The following is a 17,362-nucleotide window of genomic DNA, read 5'->3' on the forward strand; positions in this document are numbered from 1 at the left end:
TGTATAAATACCAACTTATCAAGTAGCATCTCAGCCCCTAATGAAATGTCCTAATATCTCTCCAGTTAACCAGTGTAATAACTGTTTAAAAGTGCAGCATTACAGCCTGTATGTTGAGTATGTCCCTGTCAGCTGAGTGTTCATGTTCCACAGGACGCAGAGAACACAGAGCTCTGGACACATTGTGCTGCTGGACCAGATCCAGTGAGGCCTGCAGGTGGTGGCCAGAATAATAACAGAGCTGGCAGAGAACGCTCCCAGTCAACAGACCCATCACAATGAGTCCTAGTCAGTACTTCACTATGAATCACTCAACATATTCTAATACGGTTCTTCAGAACAAATTAAACATTGGAACAAGGCAGCTTGGGAACTTTGTGACCATTAGATCAAGTACTAATGAAACTAATTGATAGTCGCAGGCCTACAACACAAATTATGCATTTTATAGAGGAATTGATTTATTGAATCTTAAAATGTCCATTTAAAATGTTGCTTGATTGTCTTCACCAATTATTACTTTCCCATTAATATTTCAATAAGCAAGAATCATATAATTGAAACCTACATGATCCAGTTTATAACTGTGAGGGAGAAATTGCAGAAGCTCTTCTTGACGTTTGAGATGAAGTCATGAGGTTTCTAAACGAACACACACACAGACACACACAAACACTGCTCACTAACGTCATCTCCCATTTGGACTTCCTCCACTGACAGTCAGTAAATTTCTCAGTTTTCTTTCACACACACATATTTTCCTCTACCTTTGGAAACACACACACACATGAACACGTGCACGCACCCACACAGCTGAGGTCAGCAGCTCAGTGGTGAAACAGGGTGGATAATGTGCAGAGTAAGCAAACGTCACTCAGCTCTGCAGCCTCGGTTCTCTAAAACAGGAACCACTGTCTCTCAAGCTGACAGCCTCTGCGTGTCGTGCGTGTCTGTGTGTGTGCGTGCGTGCGAGGGTTTAAGTGCCATCACCTGCCTGTTTTTCACTTTCATCTCCTTCCCGGTTGAATATCGGCTAATGGATCGTTGTGAGAGAGACACATCAAAGCAGAGAAGGATGGAGGAGGAGGAGGTGGTGGAGGTGCTGGTGGAGCATTTATTTCCAACGACAGACAGTAAATACAGCTGCTCTCATCTGAGTGTAAACTCTTCTACAGCGAGCTGAGGCTTGTGTGTTTTCCTGCATCCTGTTTGTGAGCGTGTGTGTGTGTGTGTGTGTGTACTGGCTTCATGTTTCTGTGCGTGTCCACTGTCACACACTCACATCAAGGCGGTCACTCGTGGTTTACAATAAAGTTACATCACTTATTGACAATGTAAACACAACCATGTCTGCTCATTACAATAATATTACAAAAATTAGTACATTTTGCATAATAGGCTGAGTAAGCTCTAGAAAATATTCACATACATTAATGAGTTAATATGAAACAGCACCAGAATATTGCATACACTTTTATTAAGAGTTAAGACTAAGGTTTAGGTCGTCAGTACCGACGTATATGCAGTTAATTATACAATATACAGGTACTCAGTTTTATATTGCTATTAAAATGGATTATTTGGGCTCATTGGATACAGGGATTTATTCTCCTGTGAAACGTATTAAATCTAAAGTCTCAAACAAAAAGGTAAACAGACACACCAGGACAACTTTTCGAACAGTTTGAGATATTCAGAAAAAAACTTTAGGAAAGACTTGATTTCACTTGTATCTTCAATTTAAATGTCAGACCTAAGGATTTTCTAAAATACACATTGAGCTGTTTCAAACCGTAGAGTGTTTACAAAGATGTGCGACGTGTGTCCACTTCCTCCCACTATCCAAAGATGAAGCTGAAATATCCTGGATACAAACACCTCCAATCTGGATTTTGGCTACGGACTCTGGCGTGAGGAGAACAAGATGGCAGCAGCCGTACCAAGGATTGTTTGGCTTCAGTTTTTGTACAACATGAGGAAGTGGAGACGCGTCGTCCATCTTTATATCCGGCCTCGGTTTCAAATATTTGACCCTGGTGTGTTACACTGTAGTACCAAAAAGTTGAAAAGGGTTGACGGGGTTATAACCTCTTGTTTCTGTATGAATAACTGAAACAAAACAGAAAATCACAACATAGGAAAACAAAATTGCATATATATATATATATATATATATATAAAAAAGTGTCCAAAACAAACGGAATGAAAGATCCTGACTAAATGAGACGGCCACTGTTGGCAACTGAACATCCTTTCTTTTTTTTTCATGATTATCTCTCACCATCTTTCATTCTTTTCTCCCCTGTGGCTTCATCATGATCAGCATCATCCTCAGTGTCTTTGGTCCAAGTGCACAATGTAAGATGGAATGTCAAAAAGAGAAACAAACAAACAAAACATAAACAGGTGTTGACGTTGCTATGGTGATGGAGGACAAATCCGTGGTCGTGTGTGGGAGGCTTTACAGCGCCCATAAATTAACTGAAAAACAATGACAAACAATAATGAAAATAAATTGGATGAATGAACAACTAGTGAATGGAAACAGTAAATTAAGAAGACATTGAAATTCTACAGAAAAAACAAAACTTGTGTGGAAGGAAAAAGGTGCTTCAGCTCAGAGAAAGGCCACAGCTTGTGTTAGTGAAGAGAAGAGAACAGTGGGAGACATGTACAACTCCCTCTGCCTTTTCAAGTGTCACTTCTCTGTCTCTGAATAAGCTGCAATAAACACTATTTTACCATCAACATGTTGGCTCTCGTTTAACTGAAGGTTGGATGGCATGAAGAAATGAAAGGAATGTCAATGATGGAAGTGTTTCTTACAGCAGCGATGACAGAGTGTGAGAGCAGCCACAAGAGGGAGCCACGTGTCCTCACTTGAATGCTCAGCCTCCAAAGACTATGAGGAAGTCATGTGCAGATCACATCACTGCAGACCTTTGTCTAAAGTTGAGCAAATCCTCACAGGACAGTTTGACAATTAACCTGCAGAGACTTAACAAACTGCTCTGATTATGTCCATCAAAACTACATGTTTATTCTCCACCTTCCTGTTTGACTAGGAGATTTTCTGAAATCTCTCATGGTGAAGAATTCAATCCTCCAACTGAATTTATAAGTTATACTGAATAAGAAAAAACAGCTGTGTGTGATTTTCCACCTTCTCAATCTCAAACCAGGAGCATCAAACTGCTGCTGTTACAGCCTCTGCTCTTCAATTCATCCCAAAGGAGTTGGGTGTGGTTGAGGTCGGGGCTCTTGAGCTATCAGTGAAGTAAGACAGTGATGTCGTTTGGCCAGGAAAATGGAGGAGGCCAGCAAGCAAAAACGAAAATTGCTTTTCATGTGGAAATTTATTTGAATTTGACTTGTTGAAACACAAACACCACAAGCATATTACCGTCTAAAATATGATTTGCTGTATGATTATGATTTGTCTTAACTGAAACTAAAGACTCCTTAAAGTTTCCATAGCAAAGAAACAACTAAGGTGTCACAGAAAAGTGTGGTCATCTTAACTTACAGGAAAAACAGCCCCAGTTCACAAACACTGCCGCCACATGAACCAGAAAATCCTGAAGGTTCCCTGAACGCACCTGGAGACAATCCCTGCTGTCAACTGAATCTCCACACAATGAAAGCAGCAAAGCAAATGTCACATGATGTGTTCACTACAACCGGTTACTCAATAATGCATGTGCTACGCGTCTCTGCAGGTGAACTGTCACACTGTCATGAATGAACAGAAACCAGTGGCTGTCTGCGAGGTAGGAAATCCAACATTGTACTGAATGGTTTGCAGTGCAGTGAAATATACATGATGTGTACTAAGAGCTTAAAGTAGTAGTATTATTTATACCTGGACCATCAGCATCCCCTTACTCAAGGTAGGCTGTATTCTGCATCACCTATTTATAAGCCGAGCTCGCTATTGTCTTAGAGTGGGTTTGCTGCCTCCTCCCTGAATGTCCTGAATAATTAGAGTGAGGCGAAAGGGAAAGAGTGAAAGGACAGGAAATGTTAAGCTTGGGCAGGACATAAAGGGAAGTTCCCTCAGCACATGCCAGGCCCTTTATAAAGGCCGACATGCTTGTGTATTGGAGATAAGTAGACAACGGCGCAGCACAATTGATTCAAGGCTCCTGAATGTGACACTTTGCCAAAGCAGAATGAACCCCCCCAGCTAGAAAAGAGCTAAAGAGCAAAAAGAGAAGGATTTCAGGCTTTAAGGCACAAATTAAAAAGTCAACAGGATTAGTTGGAGAAAGGAGAAGGGGCTGGAAAACACAAGCTTCCTGTTATGGAAAGAAGGAGAGGTGAGTGAGAGACTGACTTACTTTTTCTTGTCCTTGTCTTTCTTGAGCGGCTGAGATAAGGAGAGTGTCTCGGCTGCCACCTTCTTCCTGTTGAAGGCGTTCATCTCCTCCTCCAGATCTCTCCGCTTCTCCTCCACCTTCCTCTTCTCCTCCTGATGCATCCGCTTCAGCTGCTCGAACTTGTCATGCAGCTGAGAGGGAGGAGACGAGGGGGATGATTGACAGAGGATAAAGGCAACAGATGGCAAGCACTGATATTTATCGTGTTTCTTTTAACAATCAATGTGTCAGGTAAAAGCGTTTGCTCAACACCAAGCTGCAGCGTGAGATTAAATCAGGTTATTATTCAACAACAAGCTGATTGTTCAAGACAGTTTGTTACATAATAGATATTACAGATATAAATTTAATTTCCTTCGATGAATCAGACTCTAGGTCAACAAAGTAAAAATTAACTAATTTAGTGAGTGAATAATTGAATCAACAGCATCGTCATAATGAAAATTGATCATTAGTGCTCATGACATTTTTCACAATATAAAACAGCACAAAGTAAGTTATTTAGTTTAATCTGAAATAATTTTGCACGTGTTTACAGTAGTTACTGCTTCTGACTGGCTGGCGGGTCCCAGTTAATACAGTTAACTGGGACGTGAAACATAGTTTAAATGCCATTCTACGGTATCCATAGCGACAGCACCTGCAATAGTTGGTACAGGAACACTGACCCTCACTGGTGAATTAGACCCAACAATGGAAACCAAGAAATGAATATTTGCCCTTTGCCTCCACCTCATCCATTGTTTCATATCTAAGGACAGACTGTACTGAATTATCATGAACTTGTGGTGTTTACATACCTGTAATGCTTTATCGGAATTATTTTAAATAAATAAATAAAATAATAAACCAGTATTGTGCAGAGTAACCATGTAGCTTGAAAAAGTACCTCTGAATTCGCAGGGTTGTGGAGATAACTGTGTTCTTTTTAAAACAACCTATTTCTGTCCATAGCCTTAGTTTCATTTCCCTGGACTCACCTCTCGCTCCTTTTCTTTCAGCTCTGCTTCCGTCTCTTTTACTTTGTTGACAAACATTTGTCTCATTTCCTCCTCTTTGCGCTGCAAGTCGCCCAAGAACTCTTTCCTCTTTGCCTCATACGTCTCCTGCAGGCTGGAGAGAAGAAAACACAGGAGGATATATTAGGCATTGTCTCTAAGTGGAAACTGCTGTTGACGGTATCTCTGTGGTTGTCAGATATTGTGTTATATTGAGTGTGTATATGTGTTAACTCTCTCTCTCTACCTGAAAGGCTGGCTGTCGGGGTCAGTATCTTTAAAGCCCATTTCTTCTAACTTGCATCGCCGGTACAGCTCGTAATGGCGGGCATGGGTCTGCTCCCTCAGATCCTCCATATTGACCCTGATCAGCATCTCTCGGAGTTTGACAAAGTCGCAGTGGCTCTCGTTCTCAACTGAAGAAAAAAAAGAAGACACCACAATAAGGACAGCAGTTGTGATTTACTTTGCTGTTTACGATGACAAATCCTGCTCTGTGAAAAAATGGTGTTGGATTGTGTTAGTGAGTCAGAGCTACACATGTGCAGTTGTGTCTTGTTTCACATTCTGAGTCTTTGCTTCTCACATTTCCTTCTGTGCCTGGCTGTCTTTTTCATTGCTTTTACCATATCTTTACTCTCCATCTGCCACCCTGTCACACTTCCTCAACCTTACTCTCCATCCCTCCCTCCAAAGCAGGAAAATATGTACAGAACTAACACACTAAATCACATTTGATATCAATTAAACCAAATCTATACTTTTTTCGAGTTAATACATGTGAGATATTCTACATTTTTACTTCTGGAGCGACTAACAACTTTAGTTACATGTCTGACTGACTTTCACAGTTAAATGAATTCATGGAGAGGAAAGGGCAGTTAAGTGTTTCCTGCCTGACAGCCGAGGGGGTAGGGGGGGGGTGGGGGGGGGGCATCATTTCCATCCCGATGAAGCCTTTTTACTCATAGGTCACCTCACTTAACTCTGCCAGAACAATATGGGCTGTTCCGGAAATTAAAAAGTAGATTTTTTTTTTTGCTTGGTTCGAGGCCAGAACAAAGGTCAATGTGGGACTAAGATGGACTGAAGCCACATGTAGTGAGAATCAGTCTGGGAAAATATAGTCAGGATGAATAAACATACCGCTAATGTGTTTTCTGTAAGGTTCAACTTGTTTAAGTCTTTCAATACAACATTAGATATAATTTAGTATCTGTTTCAAACAGTAAGAAAAACAAGAACCTTCTCTGCTGCATTAAATAAGCACAAGGTTAAAATAAGATAAAAGATTGAAAAATGTGACGTTTGATTAACCTGCAGAAAATGACTAATTTATTACATTTCAAAATTGTAAAGTTTGTGCGGAAAAATCGATACTCGTACTTCACAGCTGCTGCAGCTAAAATAACTGACAGTGGTCGTCGCAGGTCTGATGTTGCTCGACAAACTCTATAGAAAAGTACTGAGAGCTTCCTCCCCACACACTCCACTGCTGCTCGAATCCCACTCAGTGTATTTGTGTGTAATGTCTCCTGACGGCCCACAATAGATATAAAAATCCCTCATCACTAACATTAATGCAGATGGCAGGGAAAGGAAAATATGTTAAACTTTTATAAAGTATGATTTAGACTTTAATTCAGTGTTTTTTAAGTCAAATAGCCAGATTTCCCTTCTGCCGACTCATATTCTGCACTGTTCTCCAGTTTTTCCTTATTTTCAGACTTGAAATTACCTTCAAATGAAGACCACAAGAACCTGGAGCATATAACTCAAAACATCGGCCAAATTATCCTGGCAAAACAAGAGAAGAGTGTGATGTCAAAGGAAAAAAAATAATTTCCCCCTTTCAGGACGAAAATGTGATCAACCTGTTAAGCAGAACTCAGAGAACACTATTAAGAGATTTTCTGTTGTGTCAGATCTGATGTGTGCGGTGGCCAAGTGCACATGAAGAGAGGAGGCATGTGGTCTCTAAGGCGCTGAAACATATGCCGTCCACTCAGCGGTGGAGGGACGGGATGTATGTTGTGTTTAAATACCACCACAAGCTGTGAGCTCGGAGGATGTGAAAACAGCAATAATTTTGACGGCAATGCCCAATTAGTGTGGCATTTAGCTTCTCCTCATGGAAAATGCTGTTAAAGCAGTGCAAGGTAGCAAAACCACACAGCAGCATAAGAAATGTCAGGTTGCTGTAACTTTCCTTTATTAGATTCAGATGAAAACAGCAAACGAAACGGGACTCATCCTCTTCTACGTAGCGCTACAGCTGTGTGAATCGCTCGCTCATAATTGTATTCAAATTTGCTGACTAACCACACGTCATTAGAGGGAGAAGACAAGTTTAAAAACAGAAATGAACTGTCCTCAGCGTCGAGGCTCCTGGCAGTGCCTGTTCATTTGGCATCTAATGGCCTCTTTGCAGTGGCCCCCCTGCTGAGAGCTGAGTGAGAGCCAATCCTGTGACTGACTGCAGCACTGAGCCCTCAAGATATCTGAGCACAGGCTCCACAAACACACACACGCACACAAATGGATTAAAGAGACATGCTGCAAACAAATAGAGACAAATGAGCAGAATAAAATTTTGCAGAAACATCATGTTTACTCACTGAACACTGAAAGCTTCTGTGTGTACCAGGCTGATCTTATTATTATTAAAACAAATTCCTAAGCCCAGTGGTAAATAATTATAATGTATCGGATAGTTTCATGTAACGTATCAGCAAAATCGACAGAAATAAATATCCAAGTTTTTAGTGTCAGAGAGAAGCTCAATATCTTTAATTAGATACTTCTTTAAAATTAAGATAATTATTTCAATTTTCACCCCAAACCAGAGGATGACATAATACATTTTTAATGAAATTGATTTATCTTGTCCTTATTAGAGAATTACAACAAGAATGAAATGGTTTATTCTGAGTGTTCATACTTAGTGAAAATACATTTCTAATATTAACAGATTTTCAGAGGAATTGGGTTGTGATGAAAGGATCCTAAAGTTCCTAAATTTCAAACTAGTTAAAATAAAAAAACAACAGAACAATTCGTAGTTCTTGATTTACACATGTGAATAGAAATGTAATTCACCAAACACATTATTTTATGCATAGTTTTGCATCTACTGCAGTTGCCAAATCATGATCTTTATCAATAAGTGTGTTGCCATCTTACTGTTTTTATTTGCATTGTCAATTTGCACATAGTATGACACTGCATGTAGTCAAACTTTTTGCACTTGGCTTAGGTGGAAATGTTGGTCTATCGTTAAAAGCCGAATGCGACAAAGTGCAAAGAAAACAGAGGCAGTAAATAAATTATGACGTAGAAGAAGCATCCCAGTAGAGGTGAAAGGAGCAGGTGTGTGTGGAGGGATGAGGAGACGGAAACCTTCCTCAGATTAACACATAGAGCAAATATAAATCCCATGTTAGCGTTTTCCATCACTTTAAGTTTGACTAGCACTTTGTAAATTATGTCATAATATGGTTAAAAGTTACAACATGCAAACACACACTACACTATTGATGCGCAGAAGAACTATCACACAGTAGCTTGCGATGAAGAAACACACTGTCGGGTATGTCACAGATGTCTGGAGTTCAGAGATAACAGAGCACTATGATTCTAAAGAAAGATAACACACATGCTCACACACACACACACAGTCTTTCCTCTGTCCTCTCTCACGTCGGTGGAAATTTCCCATGGCTCTTTAAGATGTTACCATAACCCATCTCCATGACATCTGGCCTCTACCAACTGTTTGTACGGATACAGACCCTCCTTTCAGTCGGCCGAGTGTCCGGAAACACAGACACTTCTGTCCTCCTCTGCCCCTGCCCTCATGACAAACTGCAGTGTATGTATGGAGAGCCATCGGTTTGCATGTCTGCCCGACTATCAGCAAGACAGCAAAGTAGTGTCCGAGTGTTACATCCCATTAGATCTCATTTCTGTTGTCAGACAGAGATGTGCGAGGGTGATAGGATGAGAAGATGGAGACAATAACGAAACTCCTCAAGAAATCATTTAAATCTAAAGATTCACATGGACACAAAACAGCAACATCACACAGCATCTGTGACTGAATATCAGAAATCCTTTTAGTACACAAACTTAGCTTTTCATGAAAATCTGATCTGTAAATTTTAAATATCATCAGATTTCACAAAGTTTACTGAGCTAAAAAAAATGTTTTCAGCTAAACAGGACTGGACTTTTGCTTCATAATGACCGATGGAGTCCAGAGGAATCTGTCCCCAAGGGACATGCAGCAGGCTTTATAAATAACCATGTGTCTTCTGAGGGATGAAGAATGAGCGTTGTCAGTGGGTAATGGAGAGAGAGAATAGGAAGAGTGTGAGGGCAGTAAACAGAAGAGAGGAACGGAGGGAGCGATGGTCGGAGGGAATGAGAGAGAGAATAACTCCCATCTGAGCAGTAATATTCTCACAGCACAACTCTGCCTGATGTTATTAAATTAAGCTGTTTACCCTCGATGAGAAACACAGGAATGAGCCATGGGAAACAAAGGTCCCTGACACAAAAGGTGACGTCTCCAGGGGCAACGTACGCACGCAGACATACGAGGGAAAGGCTAAATTTTGTATGTGCACGCAAAGAAATATATACATCACCATGGGCATCACACACACACACAATTTCCCAAAACACTTCCCACTCGCTCGCCCTTCATCTCACAGTGTCACTCCTCATGAAGTCACAATCACAGCTGTGCAGGGCACTGCATACTGAGAGGGAGGGTATAAATAAACAGGAAAATGGTGGGACGCACTCGCCCTCTGACAAGAGCAGGAAACATCCCTCACCATGGATACTGATTAAAAGGCTTGAATGTTCAGCTGTTGAGTTACACTGCATGTCGTTTCTCCACATCTACAAAATAGTCTCATAACAACCAGCATGTGGTGCAAAATAGATCCTGCACTCTTCTCGACTGAAGTGCATGATTTAATTTTGCTAATATGATGGACTGTAAAATGAAAACGTTCCAGTTTGCCCATTTTCTTGCAAGTGTGTTTCTATAGACCCTTTTCCACTGGTGAAAAAACCCACCAACACCTACTAACTTACTTATTATCAGATATTCACAATATTTTTAAGAAACTGAAGAGATTGAACTTTTGCTATTTCTTAAATTTTTCTGTTCATCGACAAATCGAGTGCAGTACTTCCTCGGATGCTAATGAATCAGTGGTATGATGAAAACAGCACACTTCCACCCTCTGACTTGTGTCTATCATCACACCACACAAGTGCCAACGTCACAGTGTGGCCTCTCTCTGTAGCGGTCTGGAGAAAGGAGTTAAACGCCAGCTGACTCCTCCGAGTTGCGTTTGCTTGAGAAACACAAACATCCACACACACAAACAGCACGATTAACTTGCACTTAAATGCTTCTCACCTTGCACAACACCCCAGGGGTACTGTCTGGCCCTCACTGTTTTGTTCCCCACTTTGACCTCTTCCAAGCTGCCCACCACAGCGAACGGCAGATGGGCCTGCACAGGAAAAAAGGTGTGTGTTAGAAAGGTCAAGAGGTCACAGGGGGTAACTGCAAGCATAACAAGGGACTGATTCCTGGCTATTTGTCTTCTGGGGTTACACTTCCTCTGAGATGTTTTCCCCCTGGTTGCTTCAGGCCAGTGTTCAAAGTCTTAACAGCACAGATTTCACTGGACACAATCATGTTGCTGCGCAGCACTAATAATTCAACAGAGGGGATTAATGAAAGTGGAGGGGTCTTTTCACTGTGGCCGTCCTCTCTCTTATCTTTCACAACCAGACCACACCAGAGCGACTTGTGACCACGTTGGCACACGAGCTGCAGCAGACGGCTGTTTTAAAAAATGTGGCTCAGTTGAGGTGGTAAGGGGCTATTTTGTTGCAGTGATTAAACACACACACACACACACACACACACACACACACACACACACACACACACACACACACACACACACACACACACACACACACACACACACACACACACACACACACACACACACACACACACACACACACACACACACACCTTCTTTCTGCTGTAAACCCGTTGGGTTTGACATGTTGGCATCAGAGGGGTAAACATGCCCCATAGCAACCTCAAAAATTAGGTGGTGAGTTGAAACCAGCTGGCCGGTTGCAGCTCAGAGGAACAAGCTGGTGGAGTGTGGGCGTTGATGTAACCAGCTATGAATAGATGGGGACACTGTACGAGCACCGTGCCCGGGAGAACCAGCACCACTTTTATTTCCATGCTGTATTATTTATCCATAAGAGAATGAACTGTATAGGGGTGTGTTCAAACAGTTATTTCACACAAAACCTATTGTAAAATTTGTACTAAAAAGTCTGAATATTCACTTTAGCAAATGTCTTTGTTCCAGCTACCTGAGAAAAGGTCATTAGTTTATGTTCAATTATATATCTACTCAGTTTCTTTTCAGTATCTGATTTATTTTGACATTGTAAAATATGTAAATGAAAACAATAACCCAGTTAGAGGAAAGAATGTGTGCCACCAAATTCATAAATTCTTTTACTATGGAAAAAATGAGTAATTGGTTGAGCAGTGTTCAGCTATTTATAACATCTATATATACTGTATGTCCAAGCACATGCCCAGGAACAGCTCGTATTTGGAAATATTGTAAGTGTTTTTTCCATGCACGTAGTCACAGATTTGTGGGATTTCAGTGTCGAGATAAGAGAAACATTACAGTTGAGCACATATGTTAAAAGTAGGGATGCACCGATATGGAAATTCTTGGCCGATACCGATATTTAAAACAACAATCTAGCCGATAGCCGATACCGATATTTGTTTATTACTTGCATGTGGCCTTCTTGGTGTGTAACGCCGGGTTTACACCGGGCGCTGAAGCGCCGCCCCACGCCGCGCAGCGTTATTCTCAAGCGCGCAGCCGCCTGGCTGTTCACACCGGACCGCATTTCTCCGCGTCGGTCAGCCCGCGGTTCTCCGCTTGTTGTTGTATGTAACCCGTTCAATGTCGGGTGTCGGGGGTAAATGACGTATTCTCCAAGCAAGCCTTTAGCCCCCCCCTCTCTCTTTTTATCTATATGACTGCTTGTGTGGCTGTATTGGATGGGCAGAGGGGGACATTTAATTATGTGATTGGGAAAATTGGGAAAATTAAAACTCCAGGACAACAGAAGGGGAATACAAAGTATGGGATGCATATTTGATCATTTATATCATATCAAATATGTCATTTATATCATTTAAAATCATTTTTCAGTCTGTTTCCTGGCGCGATACGCTCGCTCGCACGCCGAAACCATCGGTGAAGGGCGCTGGCGCAGCGCGGCGCATCGCAGCCCATGTGAACCGCACGAAGGTTTAACAGGGGGGGGGGGGGGGGGGGGGGGGGGGGGGGGGGGGGGCGCCTGGCTTTCCTTGGCGCTGCGCTGCGCTTCAGCGCCCGGTGTAAACCCGGCATCAGTGTACCATAATCTGGATGCCAGATTGGCAGGCTGCAGAAAACATACCAATGAATATCGGCCAATGTTATCGGTGAAAGTCAAGTTTATTACCGATACGCCGATAGCAGTAAACGAGGCGAATATCGGCCGCTACCGATATACGGCCGATACATCGGTGCACCACTAGTTAAAAGCCAATGAAACAGCGTCAGCACATACTGCCATTACCAGATGTGTAACACATGTGGTGCCTAGGACATGAGGGTGCAAGTCTTAAAAACTAAATATTTTTTATGACAGCAATTATGAGACAAATGTAAAAGGTCTATAAACACAATTGTTATATTTGTGAACATTTGCTGGTGTGTTCAGTCTATTAAAAAGAGAGTATGAGAATTTTTTCGAGTGTTTCTGGTTTACTTACGTTCATGGAGGCGTTGATCTCACTCACGGTTTCGTCGTCGGTTGGGAACTGATAAATCTGGACGCCGTTGCTCACCAGCTCACTCATGATCTTTATCTTGAATTTATGGAGCTCACTCTTGGAGATTGTGTCCGCTTTGGCAATGATGGGAATGATGTTGACCTGAGGAGAGGACGAGAAGAATATAGAGGAAAGAGTTGTCTCCAAGTCAAAAAAGAGAGTATAATGCATTTTTAATTGACATCAGCTGTGTGTCATATGACATGTATTTTTATGTGATTATTTGGTTTAACTTCGTTCGATGGCAGGACAAAACAACCCTTTTAAATTAAAGATGCAAAGAGAATAAACCAAAGGTTTTCACTAATTACAGATGGACTTTTTGTCTGATTGTTATTGTTCAGAGTCGGCATGAAAAAAAAATGAACAAATCGTCAAATATTCATATTGAACAGCCGAATCTGGTTACCCGAGCAAAATCTTCAAGTGGGTACAGGCCTAAAGCAAACACTGTAAAAATAAAGCTGAATTACAACCTCGTCAAAAACACAAACCAAACATGTCTGAGGAAGAACGAGATCATGTGCAGCTGAACTATAAAGCAAAAATAAGCTCAGTCAAATCCCCAATAGATAAATTAAACAAACAGTGATTATGAAAACAAACTGGGCTCCATGTCCAATCAGCTGCAGATGTGCAGAAACAAACACACTGTGTCTGCATTCCTCTGTGTGGCTGCATTACCCAACATCTCTAACCGGGGGGGGGGGAGAGAGGAGATTCCTGCAGATTCACTCATCAATTCCATACTGTGCCTCCCAGAGCAGGAGCCAGTGCTTGTTACAAGTCAAATTACAGGCTCATCATACTTATCTGGATCATTAATTTACAGCAGGTCAGCTCGTATCACGTCGTAACCCTTATTAAATAAACCAACTTCATTAATTGCTTTAATTCAGTGCTGAGTAAAACTGTCTTTGGAGGGACCGGTTAGTGATATTTGCTTTTTTCCCATAACCGGGATTTTCCCAGCTGGCCAAAGAGTATTCCTAAATAGTACATGCAGCTGTGACCACATCAAAACAGTTCACATGTAAGATAATCGCTAGAAAAATTTAAATCACACTCGGGAGCTTGATATTTCTGGCACCTTTCGTTTTTATGTTTTATGAACAGACTGAGGAAAACGTCAGTGTTCCAGGGATACAAGAAACATTTTAATACATTCTAAGCCTTAGTTATGTCAAAAATATGTGAAAACTTTGTTTATTAGTCTTTTTCTTATAATAAAATTTCTAATAATCATGCTCTACTTATTTGAACTACATTTCCCATAATCTGGAGTCCACAAGGGATGTAAACACAAAATACAGTGTTGTCATGGAGACAGCTAGCTGTGTGTAACTTAAGGCATATTCCTTGCCTGTTTCATTACATTATGTTTTCCATAGTAGTAGTAGGAAATATCAATCCTTTTTATCAAATGGCATTTACAAACTGAATCCTCTCCATCATACTATTGGATAATTAATTAGAAATGGTCTTATGATTTTAAAGAAAGATCTTAATTCAAAACAAAGGACTATCCTTCAAACTCTCTCTTCCTGCCTTAATTCGCCACAAACCACAGTCGCTCTGCTGGGCCTGCCACCAATCCTCTGTAGAGAGTATTGATTTGTATCCCTGTTAACAAGAAAAACACTATTGTCTCGCCTCAACAACAAAATCTTCAGTATGAGGGGAAAGGTTTCTGGTCAGCTTCCTCTGCTTTTCCTGTGACAGGACAATCTGGCAGACAGGCCAGATCTGTTCGTTTATCTTCAGTGTCCAGATTGATGCTAATATTCACACACAGTAATGCTTCCACTGACATGAATTCAGCACAGAAAGCAAAAATTAGTGACTGGACAACCAAGACAGTCTTGAAATGACTCTCATGGAAATAATCTGATTATTGTGACCAAGTGTTTGGGCTCTAATCTCCACTTGTATCATTAATTTTAGTGCAGACACAATTAGCTGATAAATTGATCAACAGAAATGTTTTTGGCATCAATCCTATTTCTTCTTCTTGATGATTTTCTTAGTTTTATAGCTACAGATGTAAGTTGAGGGTCTGTGAATACAGAAAGCTACTTTTAACTATTGCAAACATTTCACAGACTCAACAGTGAATCGGGTCATTGACAAATAACCAGTTTGATGAATGAATGTTGAATAACTTGTCAAAGCAACACTTGGTCGGGCAAACCAGCAACTTTCTTATGTCGTCCTGTAGCCATCAAACAGTCACATAGAGAAATAATGTGATGAGTGGCTGCAGGATTTATTGCATTCAAAACATTAATTATATCTGGAAGAGAGACCCGTGCATAAACCTCACCGAGCCAGTTTAACAAAACATTGTCACATCCACATTGTGGTCACTCAACACTGGCCTGGTTTCAGATAAAACACTGGTCGTAATGCACGCTGTGGAAAGATTTGCTGGGACAGAGTCACTGAGGTCAGAGCAGTGTTCACACTGTGGCCACCCACTCAGGCTAAGAACTGGGTCCATTGTTGCACAACGCCATAAATCACTTTGGATAGAGGTGCCTTCTGTTACTTTAAACTTTAAAGTATCAACAATTTCTGGTGCCGTGCAACTGTAAAACACAGGGAATTTTTAATAGTCACACTGGAGTTGGGTTCATTGGGCATTTAGCTGCGGTAAGCTGCTTTGCTCCCACTCATATTAGTGCAGGGTATAACAGGTAAGCTGCTGTCCGATAGCAAACGCATTTAACTCGTGTTTACTGCTTTTTCTGTGGTTCATATAAAAAGAGATAAAAATAATATATTTGGCTCAGGAAAGCTACCATGACTCGGTTCAAAGCAGAGGGTTCAGAGAGTTGGCCGTGTGGTGGTTTGGATGGTGTCAGGAGCCAGTTGGCAAACACACGGTGGCAGGTTTTGATCGCTCTGTTGGCTGGTAATGACGGCACAGAGGCTCCGTGGTCAGCGCTGTCACCTCACAGCAAGAAACCTCCTGAATTTGGATCTCAGACCCATCTTTTGGGGTTTGTGTAGGTTTTCCTCTCACGTCAGAACACAAGTCAGGTCTTCTCGTGGGGATAATTAAGAAATGCAGAGTTTTTCTTGTCATATGTGTCCGGATAAATCAAAATGGTCAAGTATTATCTTAATACTTAAGGATGTTAAGATTATTATAAAGAATTTGTGCGTTAAAACATTACAAACAAATTGAAAATGTTCCTGGATTGCTAATAAAACTATAAAGTGACCCATCGGAGTGAGTTGACTGAGGTAGCCGGGTCACTATTTTGAAGAGTTCCAGGAGACGTGGCAGAGATGTGCAGCCGTGCGTCGACAGTTGGCAGAGGTAAGCCAGCAGGTTTTCCATCACAAGCTGACCATCTGCTTTGTTCTGGATTTATTATCATTGCATCAACAGACACACACAGGCCTAAAGCTGCCACTCTGTCCTTCCTACAGCAGGGCTATCAGTGTTTGTACCATATGCATACACTGAAGGACTGTGGCGGCAGAATGCAAAAACCCTCAGAGTGAGGGAGCGGTAAATCCATTTGACTGATGTATTTAAATTTGATTAGTGAACCGTAGCACAGTTGAATGGCTGGATGTAAACAAGCGTGTGCACAAAAACACACACAAAGGCAACAAGGTGAAAACCTAGTATATAGCTGGACCATGTTTGTTCAATGAGCAAAACTGAGAATGTAGCTGCTGTATAACTACAATACACCAATTAGCATTTCCATGTCATCATTGCAAAATAATTGCATTCTGCCTCGTGTCAGCCGGTTTCACTGCTTTATTTGTTTGCACATTTTGGGCTATGGAGCCGGCAGGGTAAAGTCTGTTTGATGTAAAATTCATCTGACATGTGCGTTCACACACACACGACTCCTCCGGGTGATGTCTAGAAAAGTTCAGGGATGCGGTGCATGTGTGAACTTTTGTCTCTCACACAGCGCACAGCCTCAGACTGGGCAACAAACTCTGTCTCTGTGCCATTCGCTGAAATGAATAGACGCGGAGAAAGGTCCGATTCT

The 17,362-nt window shown here is 41.4% G+C and overlaps 1 protein-coding gene across 3 annotated transcripts in view; it reads right to left on the minus strand.

Moving 5' to 3' along the window:
* The window catches only part of sept8a (septin 8a), a 36,265-nt gene that overhangs the window by 4,559 nt on the left and 14,344 nt on the right, over positions 1 to 17,362 (minus strand). For 2 of the 3 annotated variants that reach the window (XM_034606007.1, XM_034606006.1), the window contains exons 5-9: positions 13,284 to 13,445; positions 10,815 to 10,911; positions 5,625 to 5,793; positions 5,360 to 5,492; positions 4,341 to 4,510 (exon numbers count right to left, since the gene is read on the minus strand). In XM_034606007.1, coding sequence (XP_034461898.1) covers positions 4,341 to 4,510; positions 5,360 to 5,492; positions 5,625 to 5,793; positions 10,815 to 10,911; positions 13,284 to 13,445 — 731 coding nt within the window. Of the gene's footprint in view, positions 1 to 1,965; positions 2,482 to 4,340; positions 4,511 to 5,359; positions 5,493 to 5,624; positions 5,794 to 10,814; positions 10,912 to 13,283; positions 13,446 to 17,362 lie in introns of those variants that run through there. The other variant, XM_034606008.1, reaches the window with a different exon arrangement.

The sequence above is a fragment of the Hippoglossus hippoglossus genome, chromosome 14 (assembly GCF_009819705.1).
Source record: "Hippoglossus hippoglossus isolate fHipHip1 chromosome 14, fHipHip1.pri, whole genome shotgun sequence".
Lineage (NCBI taxonomy): Eukaryota > Metazoa > Chordata > Actinopteri > Pleuronectiformes > Pleuronectidae > Hippoglossus > Hippoglossus hippoglossus.